Source organism: Buteo buteo, chromosome 10, assembly GCF_964188355.1.
Source record: "Buteo buteo chromosome 10, bButBut1.hap1.1, whole genome shotgun sequence".
Classification (NCBI taxonomy): domain Eukaryota; kingdom Metazoa; phylum Chordata; class Aves; order Accipitriformes; family Accipitridae; genus Buteo; species Buteo buteo.
In genome coordinates this window covers 26,919,132-26,946,755 of record NC_134180.1, presented here as the reverse complement: position 1 = coordinate 26,946,755, position 27,624 = coordinate 26,919,132, and the positions used below count along the sequence as shown (strand labels likewise).

General features: G+C 40.1%; 1 protein-coding gene across 1 annotated transcript; it reads right to left on the bottom strand.

Moving 5' to 3' along the window:
• Positions 1-655: 655 nt before the first annotated feature.
• Positions 656-24,491, bottom strand: GTF2B (general transcription factor IIB). The gene is made up of 7 exons (XM_075039076.1): positions 24,354-24,491; positions 21,585-21,691; positions 10,562-10,695; positions 3,691-3,837; positions 3,425-3,554; positions 2,531-2,812; positions 656-903 (listed from the first exon to the last, which is right to left on the bottom strand). The coding sequence occupies exons 1-7, from the start codon at positions 24,368-24,370 to the stop codon at positions 770-772; spliced, it is 951 nt and encodes a 316-aa protein (XP_074895177.1). The 5' UTR covers positions 24,371-24,491; the 3' UTR covers positions 656-769.
• Between the last annotated feature and the right edge of the window lie 3,133 nt (positions 24,492-27,624).

Genomic DNA, 27,624 nt, shown 5'->3' with positions numbered 1-27,624 from the left:
ATGTTTCTCTTTAGCTGCTTTGTCATTATGTCAAATTCACAGAAGCGAAGCAGAGACACATCAGTGAAAATCAGGGAGACTGTGCCAAGGATGTGACTATTCCTTTCACAACAAATTTGGATATCTTCAGCAGCAGTTGTGCCAATATTCAAACTGCTTTTCAACAACTGCTTGCATTCTGGGTTAAGTCATCCACATGCTACTGTACAGCTAACTACAAATACTAAAGTCACACTAGAGATTAAAAATTGTCAAGAAAGTGAGCATTTAAGCAGCCTTGTGACCAAGTCTATAAGTATGAAGCTAACTCTACCATTCTTTTGGACTGCATTCCAGTTCTCAGCATGTGGAACAGTATGTGCATGTGAAGTTGCAGTCATATCAACAAGATGGTAAGTGTTTTTGGAAAAGGGTTTATTTGGGAATTACATAATATTTTAGATTTTCCAAAATACATCTTACTAGATCCCTACAAAAGAAATCTAAATAAGTTCAACAATATGAAATTAAGGTTGTTGCAACAATCATTAAATATTTACTTCCACTAATATATACATAACGAAATGCCACACAATGAGTTTGTTTACCCTTGGAATGTGTGCTGCGTTCCAGCAGTTACGCTCCATCTCCATCTCCACAACATGAAGACTCAATATTAACACTTTGTACATCCTTTATTATAGGCAAAAACCAAAAGTTTGTTGTTGTTGGGTTGGGTTTTGTTTTTTGTTTGTTTTTTAATAGAAATTAAAAGTAACCCTCTGCAATTTCACAGCTGTGGTAGTTTGTCTACTGGGGTATCAAACTTGAAGTCTGCTGGGAAGAGATCTGGAGCTCGAGGATAGATCAGCCTGTACGATTGTCTAATCGTAACATCAGCCACACCAGCAATATCACCAATTTCTAAGACAAAAAGCAGATAAGTGATTAGTTCTTACTTTTGCCATTTGTACTGAAGAAACCAGCAAGCATAATTTATCAAAAACTGCTATACACTTAGCTTCATTCCTAACTCTCCCAAAAGCCTGGTAAAAAGGGTTTTAACCATGGTGACTAATACTTTGCATACATAAGTCTTCTCACGTGCCATAATTCAACTTAAAGCTATCCATCTTGGAATAGTATCAGTTTCAAATTGGCAGAGGGCTAAGAGTGCAAAAGTCATTAGAAACATCTACTGCAAACTCTACATGTGCGTAGCAACATTCTAATACATCATCATCATCAACATCAGGATCATTTTTGTGCTTTAATTAAATATAAGCAAAACCAGCAAAAAAAATTAGGCATAGACAAAAAGCGATACCTTCAGCTAAACATGAAAGACATTTACTTTAAAATGCACAGAGAAGTAAGTCAGAGGCACAGAGCACTGTTTAATGAGCTGAAGAAACACTTGAGATGCACAGAAACTTGAATTTCTTCCAGATTTAACCAAGTTTGAAATTTAAACCTTGACTGCATGAAAGCCTTCAGCATTGTCTGAGGACACTGAAGTGAGTATGGAGTCATGTCTGTATCCATGGCAGGCAGCTGTATTTTAACAATCACTCTTAAGAGCCATAATCCAATAGCTCAACGTGAGCAAGGATAAAGGCACCATACTGCTTGGGCTCTAGATCACTCACATGCCCAGGAAACTGCCAACATGATGAAAGCTCCAGGGACAGAATAAGTAGTGATTAGTGCAGAACAAAGCACCACAACCTGACAGATAAAGGCTATTCTTTACCTAAAAGCATCTCTCCACTAAGAAATTGCTAGATTTTTAACATTTCTGACCTGAACTGGACTAGACACATCAACAGAGCTTTCACAGCCAGCTACCAGCACTTGGATCCATTTGTCACACCAAGTTCTAACCACCACAGCCTTAGCTCCCTTCCTTCCCCGTGCACCGCCCCCACACAGGCCTGATTCTCTTGAGCCCTGGAGGCTGATCCATGCTGCTCTGAAACTCAAGAACAGCTCTGAACCAGCTTCCTAAAGGCTACCCTGCCAGAAGAGAGTAATGCCAAAGGTGAGCTACAACCAAGCCTGCTATCCCACCGCTTCCAATCTCTATCACAGGCTCACAAGAAGTCAAGGAACATGTACTAATTTATGAGATTCCCTGGCTGCTAGAATAATTAAAGACTCAATGTAATCTAAAGCCATAATGCTGCCTGCAACTGCCCCCCAGTTTGCATTTGGAGCATTTTAGAGCAGCAGAATGTAACACATGCAAACATTAGCATGGATAAGGTTAAAACTATGCTCATTTGAACGCACTGGTCTATTGCATTCAAGAATCCAACTCGTAGTGCTGGAAGAAAGTGAACTCAAGTTTATGCTGAGCACAGCCAATTACTCAATTTTCATTTTGGGGAGTGGGAGATCCTGGTTTGGTCCTTGCTGTGTCCAGTTAGAACAGCAGCTTATCATTACTTGCACAGACCTCATGCAAGTTTTACAACAACATTGAATTCTCTCAACCAGCAAGACACGGGGAAGGAGAAAAACAAAAAATGTTAAAAAAAAAAAGTTTTACCTTTTTGTGTCCTCTTCTCTGCAGAAGCTTGTGATGCCATGTAAATAGCTGCAGCTGCTACAGAGATAGGGCTTCTCCCAGGAACCAAATCTAATTCCACAGCTTTACGGGCAATATGTGTTGCTGCCATTTGTACTTGTTTGGGAAGACCCAGATTGGAACAGAATCTTGACATGAAGTCTCCAGTTGTAATCAGATCAACACTTGTTTCGAGAGCTTTCAAAATAAGTTTAAAACACCGGCCTATTTCCTTCTTTGAAATCCTGGACACTGCACATATTTCTAAACAAAGAGTAAAAATTAAACTTTAGGCTTGACAGCATTTGCTCCCCCAAAATAATCAAATTTGATTCTCATTATATTAAGACCCACAAAGAAGGCCAATGTCATGAAGGCCGCCATCACTAAATAAGCTTTGCACATCTGTGAAACTTCCAAATCACTCCAGTCAGGGCACATTTTTCTTAAGGAGCTAACTAATACAGCTTGCTTAGTAAAGGAAATTTAGTACTCAACGCCAAAAAAAGCCACATCCCTGTCAGGGAAGAGTTGCACATATTTACTGCAGAACTGTCGGTTCAAATTCAGTTACAACAGTCCCCATCACCCTCCAGTCAAAGCAATACCTTTTAAGTTTCACCAACACTCAAAATGACTTTCAAATGCTAATTTTTTTTAATGCGTTATGACCAAAAATCCCATGCCTGAGAGCCTACTCACTTCACAAATATAACAAATTTCCAGACCCCCTCCTATCATCCCCCCCAAAGGTAAGCTGTAGCTGAGAACAACCAATTCAGCAAAGTCCAGGAATGAGAAAACCAACCTCCTACAGCGACAGTAACTAGACCTTTACTTCATAGCAAAATTCAATCTGTATCACTGAGAACTTACCTTTAAACGTTCTTGGAACACCCTCTTGCCTACAGGCTATGTAGAGACAAGCAGAAGCAATAGCATCATTACTCCTTCCCTTCAGGCTCTTTTGCTCATACACTTGCTTGAATAAATTATTTGTTCGATCCTTCAAAGTAAGAAGACTAAATTTAATTAACTCTAGGCCATTTAATTAGCAGCAATATCAAAAATTCATGTGCTCATTATATTATGCTAACTAAGTCAATGCCAGAACAATTTAAGGGAGGGAGACATGAACTTACAACTATATTTCTAGGGAGGTTGATTCTGTCTGCCATGTTCGTAATTTCTTTAAAAGCATTCATCATTGCACGATCAGAGCTGCTCATAGTTCTGCGATTTTGGTACTTTGAATTCCCAAATTCATCAAAACTTGCTGCACCTGTGCCCTGAAAAGAAAATTTTTTATTGTCAATGAAACACAAGCAACTTCCTCCTCATTTCAAGAGCAAACACCTTCCAGCTTTATACACCTTAATACAAGGCATTCAGTTCGAACAGTTGTGCAAATAAACACCACGGAAGTAAATCATACAATCGAGCATTGTTTCAAGCATTGGGTTCTATACTTTGCACAAGTCTCAAATAGCGAATTGATTTCCACGGATTATGCAAGGATTTTTCTTTCCTATTGTAACAGTATTTTAAAGAATAAAATGAATAATATGTAGCCAATGTGTGACTCATTACTCCTGTCACCAATGCTGAGGTCCAAGACTAGATTTCATGCAACCCATATGTCAATTGGGCTGCATCTGCACTGTGGCAGACTGGCGAGTCAGAAAAACAAAATGTTATGGCCAACTGGAGACCAGTTGTTACAACGATAACTCAAATATGAAAATGAAGGCATGGGCAAAGAGAACATCCAAACCAATGACCTATTCAAAACCAATTTGATGCTGTGCCTGTTAGCAGTTGCAAGCCTTAATTGTGGCAAAATGTAAATATCCATATATTCTGCCTTTACAGGAAAACCACAGACCTCTTTAAAGAAAAGCTTGAGGTCTTAGAAGTAAGAGTCACCAACTCAACCTTACAACTTCAAAACCAACTTCCAACATGCCTTTTTTTTTTTTTGGACCTTACAACTGATAGTGCACATTGCATACTTCTGTTAGATATACAATCAATTTTGCCCAACTAAGAGGGTCTAAAAATGTTTAAGGTCTTCACTTAGCCATCAGTCTGAAACACATCTTTTAACAAATAATGCCGTGCCAGATTAGTACTAGCTGATGACGACAACATAGCCTGTAAGATCAGAAGAGGAATGTCCGTAATTTATATTGTCTACTTATGTGTTTGCTGTCACAGTGTGTGGGCCCATGAGTTCTCTCAAGTGGAAAACACTTCTTCATGACAATTCCACGTTATGAGTAGAAACCTGGATTCCCTGAATCGGCAAGCATTTATTTCTTGCTGGGACCTTCAAACAATTTAGCTGGGCAACGGCATCCAACTTTCATTGCAGATCCAACTTTCATTGCAGACAGATTCGGTCATTTAAACAAGCTGATATGATGGCCGCTGCAGACACAGACCACTACACTGTTCTGTTTTGCCAAAACCAGTAAGCATAAAGCAGATCTTGATCTACGACTGACTGCTAACCTGGCTATTCACATCCAGCACTTGCACACCAAAGTTCTCAGGCTGAAGACTCAGCAATGTATCAGGATGCCTGGGTGGTACAAGGTGGCGCCAGAACACAGTGAACAAAGGGCAGACCACACCCTGGCACCACTGTATTCCTCTGAGCTGCCCAGATGGAGTCAGAGCTCATTTATTCTTTCCTGATCCATGTTCTTGGGAATTGTCCTTCTATTTTAAGACAGCCTCCAATTCTATAATCTCTCCCTGGTGCACATCTGCATTTAATACAGGTTCTTTGGCTGACACTAATAACGCTCACTCTTGACCATTCACTTACACTGTTCCAATTCCCCACACCCAAGGACTCCAGTTACATCCATTTCTGATGACCTCGGTGGATACCTCTATTGTTGAGACCCATATCTGTGGTGCACACACACTTTGATACTGCTGTGGAAACCAAGGACTTCAGCACAAAACCCTCCCTCACAAGTTTCCTTAGCCCCTTGGATAGGCCCTCTATGACAGATGCCAATTCCAAGATTGTTCTTGGGGTTTTTTTCTACTCCTTCAAACATCCTTTCAGATGAAAGAACCGCCAAGAAATGACCCTGGCACCAACACAGCAGAGGGCTGCTCCAAAGGCAATCCCACTTCCTTTACTGGATGAACACCTCCAACTATCCAAAGGTTCCCAGTAAGGTTCAAAGGTAAACAAAGACCAAGAATCAAGCACAAACTTCAGGCCACAAAGAGCATTACAAACCTATCTGCAACGCTAGACCTTCTTTTCAGAAATTATGCCAAAACAACTTCCCTTGGCCCAAAACATACACATCTTGGGTCAAAAGGCTCCTCCCTGGCCATCATTCATATCCCTGTTCCCTGCAATGCATTACAACATTCATGTGCATCACAGACTCCTAGATGAGCGCCATGCACAAATGCTTACAGGAACTGCATGTGCTCAAAATCTTATAGATGCCAGAAGAGCGACCACAGACAAAGGCCTAACAACCCTGACAGCAAGTCCCCAGTCCTTGTTCATTCAGGCTTCATACCAGATAGTCCTTTACCAGGAAGCACTGCTCTGTCCTGGGGCCATCAAGTATTCCCCTTCACCACAGGGATTTTCCCTGGTCCACTATACAGCACCTAAAAGGTTTTTGTTTTGTTTTTAAATGGTTCTCCTTAATCTCTCATTTTTTACTTTCTTGCTCGTACTTATGGTTACCTTTTCCTTTGAACATTTGCTCATGTATATTGAAACTACCAATGCAGCTATAGGCAAGTACTGTTAGCCAAAGGGGTTTACCCTGTCAGTAAAAGCACCCTCCAAGAGCCGTACCCAATATACAGCTCACAACTATAAAAGGGTTGGAAAATACTCTTCCATCTCAACCACTTAAATAAACCACAGCAATTCTTCCTGCATTTGCTATTTAAATGCACCATCTACTTTCTTTCTGGAGCTTTCAGTAGAGAGACAATACTTCGCTGGCTTCAGCCCTTGACAACCATGTCAGGAGTCTATTTCCCTCTGTGGAAAAGACAGAAACCATACAGTTTTAAATGAAATTAAACAGACTTTAAGGATTTTTAAGGATTGTGTGTTTTACTGTTGTGGCCTTTATGAGACATCTACTCGTATCTTTCCCATCTCAGCAAAAAAGGTACCTGTCAAAGTCAGGAATTCCACCTGTTTGGCTTTCAAACAGAGCAGAAACCGCATGGATACGATCCTGGAAACAGCCTCAAAGATAGCTAGAGTGAGAAAACACAGTCCAGTAAACAGTGGTCATCTCTGAAGGGGCTCAATGGAGGTTAGGCTTACAATGCTGGCAGCCAACAGCTTTGTACCCCAGTGTATCCCCTTTAGTAGTAGAAAGTAGAAATATCACCATCATCCACATAATTGACTTGAGGTTATCCACAGTACCAAGAAGTGACCCCAGATCCAGCAGTCTTCTTGCACAGTACAACTACCTCATTATAGAGTCTGATGGATCTTTTCTTCTTTTTCAATCATCAGCCCTTGATATCTTGCCACTGCTTATCAACATAGCACTTCTAGATCCAGGCCATGCAGTCTGACAACAGCCAGCTTCCTTCCAGAGGCATCTGATCAAAGGATAGGAATTCTATACCAGGAGATTACATTAGTTTCTTGTTTGACCAGCCTAAATTCTTTTGTAATTGCACCCACTACAAAAAGGAATAGATTAACTACGAAGGGTAACAAAAGACAACTTTTTCCACAAGATAAGTAGCAAAATTTAACTTTTTCTTTATATCAAGGCAAATCTAGGACCTGCTTGTTCAGTTAATTTTTTTTTTTAATTTTACATGAGGATTTTAGAAATAACTATAATATTCTGGCAATCACAACTAACGCCAGAGGTCACCACATCTCCAATTGATCTGCACTGCCATCAGATCGACTGCAGCACACAGTATCTACTTTCAGAGATACAGTTCTGTGCCATTATCCCGAAGATCTGCCTGAAGAACGCAAACCACTTCCACCACAGCCAACTATGCTATTCATCCTCCTCTCCACAGACAAATTAATCTTTCTTCCAACACAGGCTGTTGCTGCCTACGACAGATGGGTCCCTTAAGTACTAAAACCAATTAGGAACTAAACCCTTTGCATGGGCAAAGCAGCGTCTCTTGCTGCTAGCAGATACAGACCACATACCTCCAGTAGAAAGGAGTCCCAAAGCAGCACCTCCTGGTTTCAAAGAGGAAAGAGTGATAAACGATTCTGTGAAGCAGAACTGACCCCTTCCTTTACCATTTCAAGGCAACAGCCAGTCACCAGAACTTTACTGTTGTAACTGGCAAGCGGTTCAGACTCCAATTCCACCTACATTCCCAGGAGTCTACAATAAAACTCTGACACGATGTGCCATGAGAATTATCAATGTCCTTCTCTTTTGGATTTTCCACAACACAGGTTATGTTTTGGGGTTGCTGGGGTTTTGGTGGTGGTGGAGTTTTTTGGGTTGTTTTTTTTTGTTGGTTTTTTTTTTGTTTTGGGCAGGGGCAGTGTTGTTTTAAAGATTCTATTATCTGTAGCTCTACCTCAAGCAGAAAGGAATACATCTGTTCCCCGTCCCGTGCTTTTTAAAAGGCTAAAGCAATCTGTAGCACACAAATCTGGGGTCCACTCCAGGCCATTCTCAGACCTGTTGTTAACTGAGGAAATACAATCTTACCCTGCTTCATCCTCTGGAATTCATGAAGGCTGTTCTGTACTCTGTCAGATACTACTTGTCTTCCTCATGACTACACCAATTTCACCCTTGTTCAACCACTGTGCGTATCTAGGTCAATCCCAGCCTACTGCTGGCAAGGACTTCAGAAGACTGCTTGAGAAATGTACTGCTTCCTTGGTTTAGCTATTTTTTCTGTAAAATTCATGCCCTTTCTGCACTGATAGGAAATTTCTTCAGCATCTTCTGATACAAGCCATTCTCATACAAATGACAGAAAAAAAAGCAGCTCCTGATACAGAGTTCTCATCAATGAGCTGACATCCCAGAGCCCCTGCTCACTGGCAAGACAAACACAGGAACTCTTGCACAGAACACATCCTGATTTGTCAAAGAGATTCCCAATTTCCTGTAGAAAATTATGTGTCCCTTCTATGATTCCTCCCTGTGCAAATAAATATCCACAGTAGGACAGACTGCCCCTTTTACATTCTCCAACATGATCGTGCAGTTCCAGTACTTGGACATTTTTATTCACAGTTCTCATAGGTTAATCACGCCACACTGACATTCCCACATCTTGTCTTCACTAATGGCACTCTTTGCTACAGCAAGTTTGCTCATGCCTGTTCTGGGCTGTTCTGGTTAACAGCAAAACTGTTTCATTAGATCAGTGTCCATCTCCAAAAATTTTTAGTTTTCACTGAAAAACTTTCACAGACATTTCTTTATGTCTTTAATTCTCTCACTGAGGCTGCTATCCCTCTTATTCTAAAAGAGGATCTGAACCACCAGAGAGAAGAGGGTTAACAGCACAAGTCACTGTTCATCTGGATACAAATTCTACCTTTAGCTGAAGTATCTTTTGTCTTTTCCAACACACAGGTTCTAAAAGAGCTCAGAAGGTCATCCTACCTACTGAATTAAACTGAGCTCCCAGAAACAAACCCTGTATTTACACAGTTCCAAAAAGAGACAACAGTGTGAACCTGGAGCAAACAGTCCATTTCTCCATCTGTCTATAAAGGCATATATCTGATCTTTATCACAGCTGACCAAATCAGCAACAGAAATCCAGGCCCCAAGAACTACAATCTTTCTGGACCTTTACAGGTGACATTAAAACTCCAGTGACTTCTACAGGACTATTTCACCAAGCTACTTAGCAACACCAACTTTTTTAATGGAGCAGTGTAGAAATTAGTTTGCCTGAACAGATTCCAAAAGCCACCATAAGGCATCCTAAAATCTGGTGGGCAGCAATGCTTGGAGTTGTCCAAAACAAAAGCATCTACTTGGGACAATCCTTTGAACAGAAGGTTTCTTTTTCACCAAAGGTGAAAGATTAGCTGTCCATACCAGTATTCACGAGTCAACTTCATCTCTTTGAAGAATTCTTGGTTGAGAAGTATGGTGCACACTCCCCTTTACATATCAATGTATATTTAGGTATATCTGCTTCTTCATCTAGCAACATCACTGGAACAAAAACTTCTGAGAAATCCTGGTGTGAATGTACTACAACGCACAAAGCAGCAACACATTTTTAACAGTTATTTATCAGCAACTGGACCACCTTTCAGGAAACATTCAAGAAATCCACAAAAATCAATTTGGATTTTGCAGTAAAAAAATATAACAAAGTACCATAATGAAACCTTACCTGGGTCACTACTTCATTAAAGGGAGGACGGTCACGTGATTAATCTTGCTTGCTCTCTCATGGGAAACAGCACAGAAACAGTGGCTGTACCACTAAATTTCAACTCAAATATACATTTAATACTTTCTTCTGGAGCACTCACACCATGACAGAATTCTACATTTAGTGCTTTAACATTAACTGGAGGAACATGTACAACATCCACGTAGATCTCCGGGTCTCCAATATGAATCTGATACAGATTTTATTACAAAAAATGATAGTTCAAGTTGGGCAATACTAGCTATTGAGGCCTCAAAACTAAGCATCTGTTATTTCAGAATCGTCTCAAATATACACGGCTAAGTCGAAGTGTTTCTTAAAAGACTGCAACATCAGCTTTTCTATTTATAGCAGCATACCAAAGAGTGGCAAGTAACCCCACAGCACTGCAAACTTCTCTTTTGTTGAAGAGGTCAGCCCTTTCCTGCTACCACCAGGGAAGAGCCACATTTTACACACCATTGCAATGTTAGAGTTCAGTTTAGACAAAATCTCTTTGTAAATACATTCTCTGAATAACTTCCCTATAGACATACAAACATGTAGTTGACAAAAACACTCAAACTTAGTAAAATTTAGCATTTTAAGTGTTACCTTGCCAATCATTGTACTCAAGTCGCCATCACTCAACAAAGGATTCTGGGTATCCCCGACTCGAGATGGATCTTTTGTTGCTTTGTCATTGCTGAAAGTTCTCCACTCTGACCCTACGTCTATGACCCGGTCACCTGAGTTCAAAGAGAGCAACAGTCTGCATTAATGTAACATTTTGAAATATTTAATTAAACACTAAGTTACACAGCAGAGTTCTCCATTATAAGAAGGCAGTCTCTTAGCATTCCCAAACGGAACAGTAACTTGCAGGACAATGTACCAAAATGTCTGGGATTTACAAGTTAAGTTGAAAGCAAGGGGGGGGGGGGGGGGGGGGGGTATGCAACAAGAGCTGCACACAAGACACAAATAACTAGATAAATGCATCCCAAACACAAAGAGTTACAGTTAACCTTAAAGAATATCAGGGATCTTCAATATACAACAGGAATCAAGACCTTGATTACAAGCTGGAGGTCATGGTTGCCTATGGACCTATGGTTCTCAGTGCTTAGACAAATAAGTTATTGCAACTTAAGTTCTCTCACATTTGCCATGTGTTCAAAGTGCACATGTGAATTATCTGTCATGTGTACTCTCATTAAGTTGTAGTAAATCACTTCTGCACATGAGCTCTAGGTCCTCGGCACTCTGAAATATGCCACCTTCTAACCCACCATAACAACATTTTACAGCTCAATTCTTGTTCTTGAAGGGAGGTCTGACCCTGCCCAACTCCATTTATGCTTGACAGTATCAACACACTATATATATATATATACACACACACATATATATTCCCTAAACCTTTCCTACTGAAACTTTTCAGATTGAGAAATAACTGTAACTAATATTTTGATGCAAGCAAAAACCCCAGAGTAATCACAATACAATCTTAAAAACAAACAAAACAAACAAACAAACAAAAAAAACACCACAAAAAAAACGCAGAGCACCACACAAAAAAACCCACCCACACCCCCCACTGTTGGCAGTGCAGTTCATTCTATTCACAGGTCTGGTAAAAGCTGCATCTCAAGGGTGTTGCCTCCAAGGTAACATCATAGAATTTTTAAGAATACGCGTACCATAAAGCACAAAAAGAATACTTTTCTTAGTGTTTTGCAGTAAAGCAGATTACAGCTCTGTGTAGGATATCAGAACAAACTTCAATATAATTGTCACCCTGCTCTGCTAAACCTGAGGAAAAATTCACTACCTTTATCAGTGTTTAAGTATGATGTGAAAGAAATGTCTGCAAAAAATAAGTAGCATTGACTGCAAGAAAAATTTCCGGTATGGAAGTCTTAGCATGAAACCACAGAAGCTGATTTAACCTAGTGAAAACATAAGCAGACAAGTAAAAGCACTCTGCAAACAACAGTAATACAAGATATGAAGCTGGTGAAAATACAAGAGCAATGGACAAAGGGGTGCAGCTGCACAGTTACTTGGTGGGTGGAATTTATTCTGAATGAGGAACTTTATTCTCAACATAAAATTATACAAGGAATATGCTTGAAAATTAAAGCTGTGAATGAACCATAAGAAGTCACCACAACCCAAAAGAATAAGTTTAGGTTAGAGGTGTTCTCATCAATATTTGCCAGATATGCTCATAGCTATGCTCCACCTTTATTTACTGCTCTAATGAAAACCAAGAAGGGGAGGGAAAAAAAAAAAATCATCAGGAACTAGAAGGTTAAGAGTACAGCAGAGTAAAAGAACGCATAGATCCCTTCGTTCTGCTACAAAGGTCTTCCCCCCCACACACTTGCAAGCTTAAATTAGCAGACAGCATGCTCCTCTAGCTCCTGGTCTCTCTGTAAATACTTGATTCAGTAATGCTCCTTCTATGGCCTAGCAGTAACTTAACTTTAAGACAACCCCCCAATACTGTTTACAGCATCTAAAAAAAGCAAAATGTACTTAAAATTCTGGCATGGTATAAATAGAACACTGAGTACAGAGCAATGATGTAATATTTTTCCACACAAGTAGGAATGACCTAAATGACTCACTCAGGGATCTGCCTCTTGTGAGTTATGAACCATTCCTGCTCTAACAAAAAAAGTGTTATATCACTGCCTGCTTTGGCAAACATATTACAAACAGAGGACTGAGCCTACTATTTCAGAGTGAGAAAAGATTAAGTAGAACAAATCACTGAATATAAAGCATTTGTGTACTTAAGATGCAGTATGCACATATCTTTATTTTGCCACGAAATCTGCTATTGCAGAAAAGAAGTTTTTCTGTATACTCTCAGCATCTTACTTAAAATATACAGAGGTCCTAGGAAGTGCATTCCACCTTTCAAAATGCTTCTATAAAAGCATGACACAAGCCAGAAATATTAACGAAAATGGAACAAATAGGCCAAAAGGTTTCCATAGATGGAAAATATACTCAGCTACAAGCTGCTAATTATCCCATTCAATTAAAAAAAAAAAGTGGTATTTATTATTTTTAACTCTTCAAAACATAAAAAACACTTTGGAACTGTGATGTTAGTACAGATGCAATTAAGCCCCACCCTAAGTGATCAAAACAAAACCGTAAAATACTAAAGTCAGTCTTACAAAAAGCAGTGTAAGGAATCAGCCTTGAAGACTGGTCCCAAGTTAACATTTCAAGTGCTAAACTGAATTTGCTGGGTCATACACTACTGATGGGCTTTCCTGAAGCACCTGGAAAACAGGTCTGACAGTCAAACATCACAGAAAAAAAAAAAGCTCCCAATAAGTACCTTGTAAGACAGTTTCTGCTTTCTCACATCATTATCATATTGGTTTTGGCAGAGGTATCGAGTTGTGGTAAGTATGGGAGTGACTGCATATTGCCTTCACTACTTCCTTTTGATGCAGTCCTTTTGAACAAAAATAAGCTTCACTAGATACAGTTACATTAGACACTCCTTTATTTAATTTTCATCAGACAGATGAGTTCACCTCCTCAGCTTCCTCCTCTGAAGTACACATAAAAAAATGCAGTTTACATGACCAAATCTTTGTGGAACCCATCTCTAGGCTGATACCCTGAAGCATCTTTCTGAAAACATGAATTTTTCGTCCATTGCCCCATTTCATTTTGTAAACCATTCTTCCAGTATTCAGTTACTCTTTAAAATACAGTCTAATAGACAAACACACAGGCTCTAGTGGAAATACACACTGCAAACTTCACTGACTCAGGTTACCCACCATCTGAAAAGCTCATTTAGTAAAATGCAGAACTGTTATTCAGAACGGAAAACCTCAGACCAAGGTTACTTTTCTTCACAACTGCCAAATGCAAAGAGCATGTGCTACAGAAATGCAAGAGTAAACTCAGGTCAGTATCAAAAATTAAAATATCATTTTGAACAGTTTTTTTAAGTTAGCTTAAAACAGCCACACATCACAAATTATGTATGTTTACTCCTCCCCTAAAAATAGAAACTGATTTCTCAAAGGAAAATATTTTCACTCAACAAGCCCTGGATTTGCAATTACATATTTATAGAGAAATAATACTAGCTATTTTAATGTTGCACTTCACTTGCAATAATTCATAATACACATGTATTTGACTCTCTTCTTGCATTTTGTATTATCTGTTATATGAAGACAATATAGCTGGAAATTGAACATGTTTAATCAAAACAAGAAATAGGATGAAATTCAAGCCTCTAGTAATGTTATCTTGCATATTCAGTCCCAAAACAGTTCTGAGAAGGTATGTTCTTAAGCCTTTTCCAGAGGAGCTCTAATGTTAGCTATAACACTGCATCAAGTTCTACATATTAACAACTAATATTTTAATCTTAATATAAATATCGTATTAAAGTTTATTTGCACTTTAAAGTACCAAAACACCTATTGTTTCTCCAGAATGTTTCATTCTTACAGTTAAAGAATCTGCTGCCATCTAGTGAGCACACATTTTATACTTCTAATTAAAAGCATTTTACAATGCCAAATTAAAAAAAAGATAAATATATATATATAGAATTACAATTAATTTCAATCAACTCCTTATTAACCAGAGTAATGAGGTGCTGAGAAAAACTACAATGAAAAACCTAGGCAGCAGACTACAAGCTGAGGAGAATTGTGAAGATGTGTAATTGCACAAAGCCAGGCTGAACTGAGCCTTCTCTTTTCCAGGCTAACAGTCTCAGCTTTCAGCCTCTCCTCGTATAGAAAAATGCTCCAATCCCTAAATCACTTTCACAATCTTCTGCTGGACTTGCTCCAGCAAGTCTCTATCTTTCTGGTACTGAGCAGCGCAGCGTTAGACACAGTACTCCAGATATCTACTCCTTCACATTCTATTTATTAGCTTACGCACTGCCCCCATACAGTAGTACTCGACTTTATAGCTTCCAAAATATGAACTCAACTCTTTTTTTTCAGTTTTCAGCTTTAGAACTTCTATTTAAGACCAGATGTATTAAACGTTACCAAAGAATAAACTCTTGGGGAAAAAAAACCCACACAATTTTACAGTCACAGCTTTTTCTACAAAATTTCCAGCCTTTTGTAAAATAGTAATATTCTTTTTACAAAAAGTTATCATCTTCAATAAATTGTCAACACCACAAATGCATCATCACCAACAGCAACACCAGCCTATTCACAACACTCAGCTGAAATTACAAACAGAATCTGAGCAGACTTTCAGATGTTAAACAAAAACAAAAGAAAAATTCCCAGAAGACTTCAACTAGTTTCCAGACATCAGCAAGATCATACCAGTACCGACAGGCAACTATGAATTGAAACAGACAGTATAGCACTGTAGGCGAATGACTGTTAAAATAACAAAGGCTTAGCAGCTCCTGCATTTCAAAATGATGACAAATTTAAAAGGACTTCCGGGCTTCCTAAACCATCTGCTTGTAAGAATTTTGGAGGAAGCAAATGAGAGTAGAAATGTTAAACAATCTGGTGGACAAGCCTGGTCAGTTGAAGTTACACCCCTCCAGGACTTGTGGCCTTTAAAAGACAAACAGCTCGAGTACTCACAAAGGATGCTCCGAACTACAGAATCTCAATGAAAAATGTTGTGCCTGATCTACACTACATCACAAAAATAAGAGGTTGTGGACTCTTCTTCTATCAGAGGAGTTCAGATCATTTCTAGCCCTTATTTGCCCTAAATCACTTTGCCAATCTGGTAAGGAAGCCAGTAAAAAAACATTCCCTGAATAGGTTGATTCAAAATGTTACTATTATTCCACTAGTTAAATCTAGTACTTCAACTAATGGAAGCATTCTTCATAGTGGCTCTCAAACACCTTTGGTTCCCAGACTAGAACCCACTAACTAGAAAAATCTTGTCCGCCTTCCATGAAATTTCATGCTAAGAGCGATGCTTATTACAAAGCCTGATTAAAGATGCCAACTTTTGGCATCTAAAGTCCAACTTTCCACTGTTACAAGCATTATTGCTGAAACAGCTAGAACTATCACCCTTGTCCTTAAAGCTGAAATGGGTTAGGCTTAAAACACAGACTATTTGAAATGCTGACTGAAAAAGGCTAGCAAATTACTTTTTTTCATATTACAAATTCCCTGTGTAAATCAAGCATCCCTGAATGCTCATGCAAAAGTCAACTATTCAGAATTTAAGTATCAGCATCCTTTATAATTAGCTTTCCTGTGGATGCAAAGAGTTTTATTTGCACAGACTAACTTTTGTCAGACACTTTTTAGTGCTCTGGACACCAAGTGCAGAAGCTGTAACCACATATAAGGCGCTAATACACATCCATATCTAAAGATTTTTGCCTATGTATTTAACTAACACTTTAAATTTAGATTTTACATTTTAGTTTTAAATGTTGATAATACTCACAGAAAGAAGTAACTATGAACATACACCCAAATATGAAAAGATTTTTCACCATTTGGAGGGATAAAGATACTAGAATAGACGTAACTGCATAACTGCCCTCTACTGGATCCAAGTCAGAAATACTTAAGCACCTTCTCCACTTACAGGATACTACCAACAGCTGAGGAAAATAAAAAAAAAGTTTCTTTGGTTTTCAGAAAACAAGCATCTATGTATAGACACAATCAATCTTATCCCTAATGACAGACATCCTGAGTAATGGACTGGCCAGCAGAGAGGCAATCATGAAACCCCTTCCTACTCATTTGTTATATTGTAGAGAACAAAAATATCTGCAGTATTAATTAAATCTTATCTATTCTTCATAGACTATACCTGAATTTAAGATGTGCAATTTAGATCTCAAACTTTTCGGAAGCACTAGCCAAACAAATATTCTGACAGAATTTTGTAACAGCCTTACTGCTTACCACAAGCTATTGAATATTATTCCCCAAAATTCTTTAACTGAACACTGAGCTATACACAGAACATAGAACAAACATCTGAATATAGGTCATAATCTGATTCAAAGCTTTAACAAGTTGATACATGTCCAAGGATTCTCATCAGCTGAAGACAGACTTCTGCTTTTTCATTTAAGACGACTATCCAAAAAAGACTCCATACAAGAACACTGTTCTTCTCTAAGCCATACCTGCCTACTGAAGCAGAGCTAACCAGTTACAAGAAGATCACTTACTAAATGCTGAAAATAAACTCCTCACTGCTCCGACTCCTGCATGCTTAAGACATTTAATGAAACTGTACAGAAGTTTAAGGGAAATCTTAGATCAGAAAGGTATTCCTACCTAGCCAAGATGCTACACAGCTGTACATGCTACTAGATTCATTCTTATTCCCCCCTGAAATTCAGCTCACCACTTTGCTACATCAAGAAAATTCAGTGCTTTGTATTCCACTTCAATTCTGCTTTCTTCAGCCCCTTCATATCAGCTGACTTCCAGCCTTTTTTACCGCCTGAAAGGTAGCAAGCAAAATATTTACCTGTCAAGAAGGAGGATTTACTAGCCTTGTGTTCTTGAACAAAGTGCTTCTCCCCCCACCAAGTCTGTCTGAAGAATGAGATACGGTCAACATTTTAAATGAACACAGAACTAACTACTTCTCCAAACCCTAGGAACTCTGTTCGTGAATTCTCAAGCCACCACATGAACACTTACCGTACCATAAATCCTAGAAAAGTATGTACAATAAACACAAGATTTATGACAGCAGATAAACTTGGACATCAACTTGTAAAGTTTCAGATGCATGTCAATCCACATTAAGATCAAAATTTGATGGATAATTGCAATTTATGCCTTCAACTGCCTTTCATGCAAAAGGAGTAGGAGGAAAAGTTAACAAGTTGGAAACAGCTACCATGAAGAGATGGAACACAAGTTAACCCAGGAAAGGTAACAGTGAAAAGACAGATGAGAGTTTTTAGTAGACTGAAGCAGTACTTTGAAGCAATAATAAAACAGACACCAGCTTCAGTTATACTGACACTACAAGATTTAATTGTTTTAATACTGCACAGCAAAACAGCACAGTTTATTTAGAACAAGTGAAAAATGCTGTGCAAAGAAAAAGCAGCATACTGGTTTTAACTTAAAATTTCAATCTTACTGAGACACAAAGAACACCACCTATGAGTACAAAACAACATTGATTAAAAAGCTTTCTCAAAAATCCCTTTAAAAAGCAGTAGTTCCAAATACAGGTCTGCCCAAGACAGAGAATTCAACTGTTGAAGAGATCAGCTCCTCCTTCTCCTAGCCTCCTGCTCCCCCCAACTTTTCAACTGTTGCCCCATTTTGGCTGCAGGCCTGATAGATGCAACCTCAGCCATAATACTAATTGTCACGGTTTAACCCCAGCCGGCAACTAAGCCCCACACAGCCACTCGCCCACTCCCCCCGGTGGGATGGGGGAGAGAATCAGAAGGCTAAAAGTGAGAAAACTCATGGGCTGAGATAAAGACAGTTTAATAAGGAAAGCAAAAGCCACGCATGCAAGCAAAGCAAAACAAGGAATTCATTCACCACTTCCCATCAGCAGGCAGGTGTCCAGCCATCTCCAGCAATGCAGGGCCTAACAGTTACTTGGGAAGACAAACACACACACCCCTTTCCTTCTTCCCCCAGCTGTATATGGTGAGCATGTCATCATACAGCATGGAATATCCCTTTGGTCAGTTGGGGTTGGCTGTCCCAGCTGTGTCCCCCCCCCAACTTCTTGTGCACCCCCAGCCTCCTCGCTGGTGGGGTGGGGTGAGAAGCAGAAAAGGCCTTGACTCTGTGTAACCACTGCCCAGCGATAACAAAAACATTCCTGGGTTATCAACACTGTTTTCAGCACAAATCCAAAACACAGCCCCATACCAGCTACTATGAAGAAAATTAACTCTACCCCAGCCAAAACCAGCATACTAATAATACGGCTTTCATCTCATATTCCCAGAAGATTGATTACAAAACCTGAAAATTATCTATGCACCAGCTATTCCATCCTATGACGCAGTTTTACATTTAATAAACTCACACTTTTTCCACAAACATGAAACTTTAGTCCTTTGCCATAGCAAGAAAAACATCAAGTGGAAATACACTTAGTTTAGTCAAAGACTCTTTGCTCTGATTTCAGCCAAATTGTACTAAAAAAAACCCCACGTATAGAAAAAGTGAAGTCACATCACTGTGTACTTTACAACAGTAAAATAAATGCACAAATTCAGCACATACAACAGGCAGTGCTCTGCAGACACCAAAATCACAATATTTTTAAACAAACCTGTACTATTTCTTTGGCTACAGAATACATTGAGTCTTTGGGGTTTAACTGTTCTAACTGATCCCCTTCAGTGATAAAGATCTCACCAACTTTCAGCCCACCTCTAAACATATTCTCAGTGGGCCCTGTTCACATCAGCTATACATCATGACTTATGTTGAAACACAAATCCATGACTTTTCTATGTAAGAACAGGAAATGAAATCACTTCCTTTTAAAGGGAACATGTATCACGGAATCTGCAACAAATACATAAAAGTTTTCTTTTTTGGAAACAAAATTTTGTCTTCACCCCTTTAAAACATGCCTACTTCACACACATCTCCAGAAAACAGGCATCAAGAATTGGATCTGGTTTTCTCCTCCTCTGAATTTACCAGACCAGAAGAGAAAATGTTGAATGTTCACACTTCTATTTGGTCATGCACTCTTCAATTATTTATCTTCATCTGATTTAACTGGTTTTCCAAGCCAGCTGCTAGATACCCTAGCTAGCAAACTGGACAGGGGAACTAAATTGCTGAAGGAAGGCAAGACAGAACAAGAACAACTAGCACAACAAAAGTGTTAAATCCTTCTAGTGATAAATCCATAGAAAGGCCTACTTAAAAAATACTGCATGCTTAAAGAAAAAACAGTTTTTACCCTACCAGTTGTGTCGGCTGTAAAGAGGACTAATTTTAAAGACATTTTAAAAATTCAACTCAGCAAAAGTTTGTATTAATATTCTTATGATTCTGCTCATCAAAAATGCTGACAACTTGAACTAAAAAAAAATCTCCAATGCTATTGATTCAGAAGAGAACAGAGAGTAAATCTCTAAAGCAAGAATTCCTTGTGACTAGCTAACAGAAGGTACCTGAAGTGAGATTTCTGATAAACTCTCAAGTTCCTAAAAATGAAACATATCAAGCAAAACATTTTCCTCTTATAAAGCCAGAATTATCTCAAAAGTTATGAACTGCTCAAGATGGGCTTTTCTAAACTTTGGTTCAACTTCTACGGCAGCCACACAAATAGCTGAACATGGACCAAACTATTTTTAAGCAATAACTTGGAAGCCTATTACCATATTTCAATAGGAAATATTGGTGTGGACATTTGAATTTTTAAACCAGCAAATTTATGATTCACTTATCTTTATCAGAATTTACACAATTTAAACCAGCCCTTCTTTTAACAAAGAAATTAATAATCCTCCCCCTAGCCTTTTAAATGGATTCATAATTTTAAAGGAAACTGGTACTCATATTTAAATATTTTAACATTTACTTTAATAAGTTATGCAGAAGTTTGCTTTTTGCATAAACAAAAGACACACATTTTAGTCACCTGGCTAAATTAGTACTACTTTCGCTGCAACTTATTAAATCTCCAGTTTTATGAAAATTTTTATTTCTGTGAAAGACGAGCCAAAACAAAATCACCACAGTCTAGGAGAGAAATATTTGAAATATTTAGCACCACTGAACGAATCACCTGAACATGCACCCTCAAAACAGAGGATTTTCTTTTGGTCATGGCATGTCTAAAAAATTTAATAGAAATAAATGAGGTTTAAAGAATGATCATAACATGAGCATGAAAAGTTTTCCATGCAAAAGGAATAAAGACAGTAAGATGCACAATAAGATGCTCTCCTAGAAAAGATACATAAAAATGAATATGCAGCATGTTCTATGACAACATCATTCTCTCCCTCTTTCTCATTCCAAAGACAATGCCTAAAAGGCCTTTCATTTTAAATATTCCAATATTCTTAGAAATACAATTTAGCCTGTGGAGATTGCTGTCACATGAACCAAGTGAAAGAGCTCAGCAAAATTCCAGAGGAAAAACTGCATATTTACTTTGGATAGTATTAAAAGCCTTAGGAGAAGTAATTAACAAAAACAGGTGCTGGCAAGGATATAAAGAGAAATCCTTCAGGGCAGAAGATAACCTCTAACTAATGGAAAACTGAGAAATATTTTTTTTTGTAAGCAAGTTATCTGACAAAGAGATTTTATTACATTTCTTATACTTTCCTGACTGAAACAGGAGTCATGATTAAAGACAGAATACTGGACAAGACAGCACAGTATTCTAATTCAATATTATAACATATTTGAAATTTTCAATCTTTAAAGAGTTTGATTTTTTTCATAATGCAAGAAGTTACCAGAAAACAGACTATTCAAAACAGTAAGCTTTTAGCCAAGAGAATATCATAAAAGAAAACATTTAGGCATCAAGAAAAAGCCTTTTAACACTTGAGTTATCATATACCAGTTTTGTGGGAAAACAAATCTACATGCACGATTTAAGTTATATGGTAGTCATAAAAATATGAATAGCTACTTACCTACTACTAGCCCACACTCAGAACAAATCATATCACCAGCTCTGTAATCCTCTACTAAAATGGAATCCGGATGATTTGGGCAAGTCACTCTTGGAAGTACATCCAAACTAAGAAAAAAAAAAAAATTAGAAGTATTATTCACTTTCAGTCAGGCAAGCTGCATATCCAAAAGTATAAGAGTTCCTTGCTGAAAAGAACACTTTAATAATACAGAATTTACAGTGATTTGAATGATAGAATATTAACCTAAAACACCTGAACTTCACCTTTTTTTTAAATGCTCTAACACTACATTTGACAATCAAGACTTCAGGTCATCTTAAATTCCAAATTTTTTGTGATATATCTTGTACCAAAACCACTTCAAATTAAAACATCAAAAATCTAAATAACAGACTTAATTAAGTGTAGTCTAACTCGAAGTCTATCACTAAACAAAGCTCCCCAAGAAGTTAGTGGTGATTGCCTCATTCCAAATGAGCGTTCGCACTCATGCTAATCAGATCAGTATTACTTACCAGGTCCTTAATTCAGGAAGTAGTGCACACACAACATGTATTTTTAGAAAATAACTGGTTCTACTAGTGGTTTATTATTTCCAAGTATCTGAAGAAAAAGTCCTATTTTAAATTAAGCAACTTGTTAATTGTGAGATCTTAACAAAAACCTATCAGTTCATGAAGGGGGTTATGTGACAACTGCTTCCAATAACAGGGATCTGTCTCTTTCACACCCATGCATCTTCAAGAGTTACAGCAGAAACAACTTCCTGAAAAGCATTAGCACTATTTAACACAACAGCTTTAAGTCACTGACTAAAGTAATAACCAATTGGTTCTAACCAAACATTTTAAAATTAAATACCTCATTCAAGCTACTAGTGACTGTTCAGTAATTCTGTTAAAACTGACCATTTCAAAATTGGAATAATAAATATTTACAACTGGGGTCTATATATTCAACAAAGTAATTTTGCTTGAGCTAAAAAGCAGAAGGTATGGAAGTTGATCACAAAAAACTTGTCATGAGTACCCACCAACCCCAATCTGTGCCAAAAAATAACTTCTAATCCTTTCAATTGTAGAAAATATGCTATTAGAAGTTAAATTTATCTGAGTTCCCCCCTTACCCAGTAGTCCATTATTTCAGTCTAACCTGCATTCCATCTTATTTTTTTATTTTTTAGGTACTTCTGATGAGTCAAAAGTACAAAAAAACCCAAACATTTTAATCCAGTGACTGTTCAGAAAAGTATAAGATTTGAAATGAAAATCAAAAAATCAACATCACTATTAATATTAAAGCCTCCAGAAAGAACATGTACACACAAGATTTTCAGATGTAAATTATATTCAAAATACTACATAAAAGCTCTTTAAACTTTCCTTCTTGCTACTCTTAGCCAGTAGTTTCATATGACAAGACAAAACTGTTGACAAAGCATGTGCAATCATCTGACATTTGGCATTATGCAAAAGGCAAGCGACACACTAAGCAAAAGAAAAAAGATATAAAATCCAGAAGCCTGAAAGAACAACAACAGTGTTTTGTTTCAGATTTTACCTTCACCAAACATTGTAAAAATTAGTCTTCCTATCCCATATTACCTCATTTATCTAAACCTATATGCTGTACTACTTCTTTGTAACATACAGGTTCAATATAATAAGCCAACTATACTGAAGGAAAACACACAGCACGTGCGTGAAGGTCCATCTCAGCAAAGAGCTCCCGAGTTTCAGTAAGACTAGTAGGTAGGAAGCACTCCCTAGATCCTAGGACAGGTTTAGCAGGAGTAACAGAGTCGCTCCACAGTCCGCTCCACGGGCCTGCCTTCGTTCCCGACTTGAAAGAAAACCTCGATACTTCTCCGGGAAAAAAAAACAAAACAAAATACTAATTCAGAGCCCGAGACCCGTCTGGCCACCGACTACTACCCGTACGGATTTAGGGTGGGAGCCTAAAAGCTGCTTCCAGGACCCGATAACCTGGAGCCAAGCCAGGGAGCCGCCACCTCGGCTCAGAGGCGGCGGTGAGCGTGAGGGGCGGCCGGGCAGCACCGGGGGCTCCGCACCCAGGCGGTGCCCACCCGCGGGAAGGCGCTCCGCGTCCGCCCGAGGGCCTCACGGCACGCAACACCCCGGACCGAGAGCAACCCTCCCTCCGCGCTCAGCGGCACGAAGATAAGGCACTGCCGAGCTACAGGAAGGAGGGCTCGATCACAAGCGCCGATAACACCGGGCTCCCACGAACGAGGGGCCCCGGAATCAACACGCAGATCGCCACACAACCCCCTAAACGCTCACTTCCTCTCGGAGCGCTACCGATTAATAACGACACGAAGAAGCAAGGCGGCGAGCTGAGGCGACCTCGCTCGGCCCTCCCCCCCCGGCACTCCCGGCCGCGGGCGGCCCCTCCGAGGCCGCTCGCCCGAGGGCCGCCCGGCCCGGCCCACACGGAGAAGCCCTAGGAGGCCCGGCCCCCCGCGGCCCGCTCTGGCCTCCTGCCACCCTGGGAGCCGCACGGAGGACCGCCCTGGGAGACGGGAAACCGGAGACGGGCCGGCTGCGCCGCGAACAGCGAGAGCCGCGCCGAGCCGGGGAACACCGGGGCCGGGCAAGGGCGGCGACGGCCACCCGTTCCTCCCCGGGTAGCAGCAGGGGCAACGCGGCCATTTTCCCTCCTGTGCTGCGGACGGGGAGACATGGAGGAGCCCCTCCCGCCTCCTCCCTCGCGGCCCTTCCGAGCGCCCGGGCCGGCCTCCCTTACCGGCTCGTGGACGCCATCTTGCCTCCCTCCTGCCGCAGCACCCGTGGTAAGTCTAGGGACTGTGCGACGATTCCCCCTTATATACCGACAGCGGTGGGCGGGGCCCGCCGAGCGCTCGCTACGGGTCGCGCGAAGGGACAAACGGGCGGCAAGCGGCGGGCGCCTGCGACCTAGGCCCTGCGGTTCCTTTAGGGCCTGCGCGTCAAGCGGGGCGGTTTGTTTATCGCGCCCGGCCGCTCCCGGAGCTGACCCCGCGTACCGCTGAAGGCCCAGGCTGCGGCCTGCTCGCGGGCAAGGATCCGCCGCCCAAGGGACGGGCGAGGGCAGCGGGCGAGCAGGGAGCCAGCCTGTGGCCTGGGCCCCCGGACGGCTTAGGGACCAGAATCTTGTTCCAATAAATCCAACGATGCAGGGAACCTGGGGGCCCGGGGCTCAGACAGCCCCTGTGGCTTAAAAAGCCCTGCACTGCCAGAGGCCGAGCCGGAACCTTCCGCGGAGGAGCACGAGGGGCAGGGCTGCGTGCTGCTGGAAGACCTTCCCGCCGGAGCTCCTCCAGCAGCCAGCTCCCCGCGCCGAAGCAGGGCTGCCCTCAGGTTCAGCAGTTTCTGTGCAAACTCCAACAGTTTGGTGAAGTACCACAGAAAACGAGTTTAAGTAAAACTGACGGAGTTTGCACAGAAGTGTCTGGGGCACAACACGTTCTTAGCTCTGGAACCGAGGCCAAGCAGAGAGCAATTCCCAGAAAGGAGAAGAAAAGACAAACGTTTAGGTTCCCCCTCACTACATCTACTACAGCTGTGCCAGTTTGCCACTCAGCTGATCTGACCATGAGAAAAACTTGGCCCTTCTGCAGGACCCGCAGGTATCAGGTAGCCCAGCTGTGACTCATGGAAGCCCTTGGCAAACGGGCCACGCGCAAACACTCAGCTGGACTCGAGCAGACACACACACGCCTGCTGGTTTGTGTGTGTTTCCCATGTTATGCTACACGCTCCTGCATGATGCCATCAGCTCCCCTTCCATCTGTCCCCCTCACACCCACCTTGGCAGCAAACGTCAGGCCAAGGAGAAGGAGAGACCCACAAAAACTGCTGCAAAACTAAAGCCCTCCAGCACTGGACTCCAGTCCAGACTCTTAACTCCCCAAGAGATTATTCATATGCAAAATTAGTCTGTCTATTGAGCAGCAACAACAGGTTTTCAAGCACAAGCTGTAAAACAGTGGAAAAAACCCTCTTCCTTTGATATGAGCCTCTCCTCACTGATAGATAGAGGGATTAATAGGACGAGAGGGTGTACAGATTTTGGAAAGTGCCATTACGTCAATGCTTTAAAACAATCAGTATTGAAGTGTCTGAACAGTTGTAAATTTGCTATCTATTAATCAGATACAAAGGACTGCTGACACCACTTAAGACCACATCTCCACTATATAACAAGAGTATTTTTCAATTTGCTAGCTCAAAGAAGGAAATTCAGTGGGGTTGAAAAGTTCTCTTAATACTTGCTAATATTGAGTCAAATTCATTATTACACAAGTTCTAAACACTTTTCTGCTGACTGAAATGCTGTGTGCTGGTTGAAAACAAGCTAGTTTGAATTTGCCAACACATTCCTTAGATTTAAAAAAATATATATATATGCCTTTTGGAATAAAAGGAAGCTGAACTATTAGAAGATACAGATGCTAAGATATAAATTTAAAGCTTCTCTTTTTCCATTTGCAATGACCGTTTTCACAAATGCTCGATAAACCCAAAAGATGAAACAGTAATGAAAAAAAAAATCACTGTAACTGTCAATGTGAATACAGCATGCTATATTAAGTTTCCCCATAACCTCTGAAATGTGTATGTAGCAGTGTCTGCAACAGATGTGCCCCATCAGCACTGTCAGTCCCATCAAGCTTTCCAGGTTTGTCTTGGCTTCTCATATAATCCATTCTATGAAAAAGATGTTCTGCTGATTGTCACTGTCAACAGCGGGTCCCTCCTGACCCTATTCTCATGAACTAGAATTGAAAGAGTTTAATTTCCACCACAGAAGGACAGTAATTTTCAGAAATGTTGCAAAAAATTTAGTAGATCATATCTCAGCATTTTTCTATTCCCTCTCTGCAGCAATTTTTCAAGGGCTTTGTCCACAAGCAGCAGAAAAAAAAAGTGGTTGATGTGGCAGATGGGAATAACACTATTAACAGCCTCTGCCAACAACAGATCATTTTAATAACTTACGGAATGTTCACCTTGCTGTGCCTAACTGTATCTGTTCTTTCCCATCACTGTAGTTACAACAATAATCCTATTTTAAAACTTAATTGGTCATTCTGGACTTCCTTAAAATTTCACCCAGAATATGTCATGCTAGCTACTGTCAGTAATAAAAATGTGTAATTAAATTGCAATTCTTACATTGCTAATATTACCAGCATCATTTCAACAATAATGCAAAGGGATATTCAGATGCCTTTGCAAACACAATGAACAGTACATTAGTGAAAACGAGTCACTGGTTCTTACTTGTATGTCTAAAGGTCCTTTGTAATGGTTTGTTGATTTAGCCAACGGTCATTTTGTTAAAACAGCAGATGTCAGTCAAATGCCTCAAAGGAGCAAATGAAGAAAACAATAAATAGCCACAGCAGCTGAATTATGCTTGGTATGTTAATTCATCTCTGTGTTGCATCTTATGTGTTCAGACATTTGATGAAACAAAAAGATTACCACACTACAGCACCTGGACAAAATAGGAGAAAAGAAATTTAAACTACTCAAGTCTAATACACTGGCTCCTATAACATTAGGGTCATGGTTTAACCCCAGCCAGCAACTAAGCACCACACAGCTGCTCGCTCACTCCCCCACCCCGGTGGGATGGAGAAAGAATTGGAAGGGTAAAAGTGAAAAAGTAACTTGTGGGTTGAGATAAAAACAGTTTAATAATTAAAAAGAAATAATAATATTTTTTAAATGTAAGGAAAAGAGAGAAAAAAAATCAAAGAGAGGAAAATAAAACCCAAGAAAGACAAGTGCTGCAAATGAAAAAAATTGCTCACCACCAACCGACCGATGCCTAGCTAGACCCCAAGCTGCGCCCTGCCCCGTCAACCTCCCCCCCAGTTTTATTGCTGAGCATGATGTCATACGGTATGGAATATCCCTTTGGTCAGTTGGGATCAGCTGTCTCAACTGTGTCCCCTCCCAATATTTTGTGCACCACCAGGCTACTCAATGGCGGGGCAGTGTGAGAAGCAGAAAAGGTCCTGACTCTG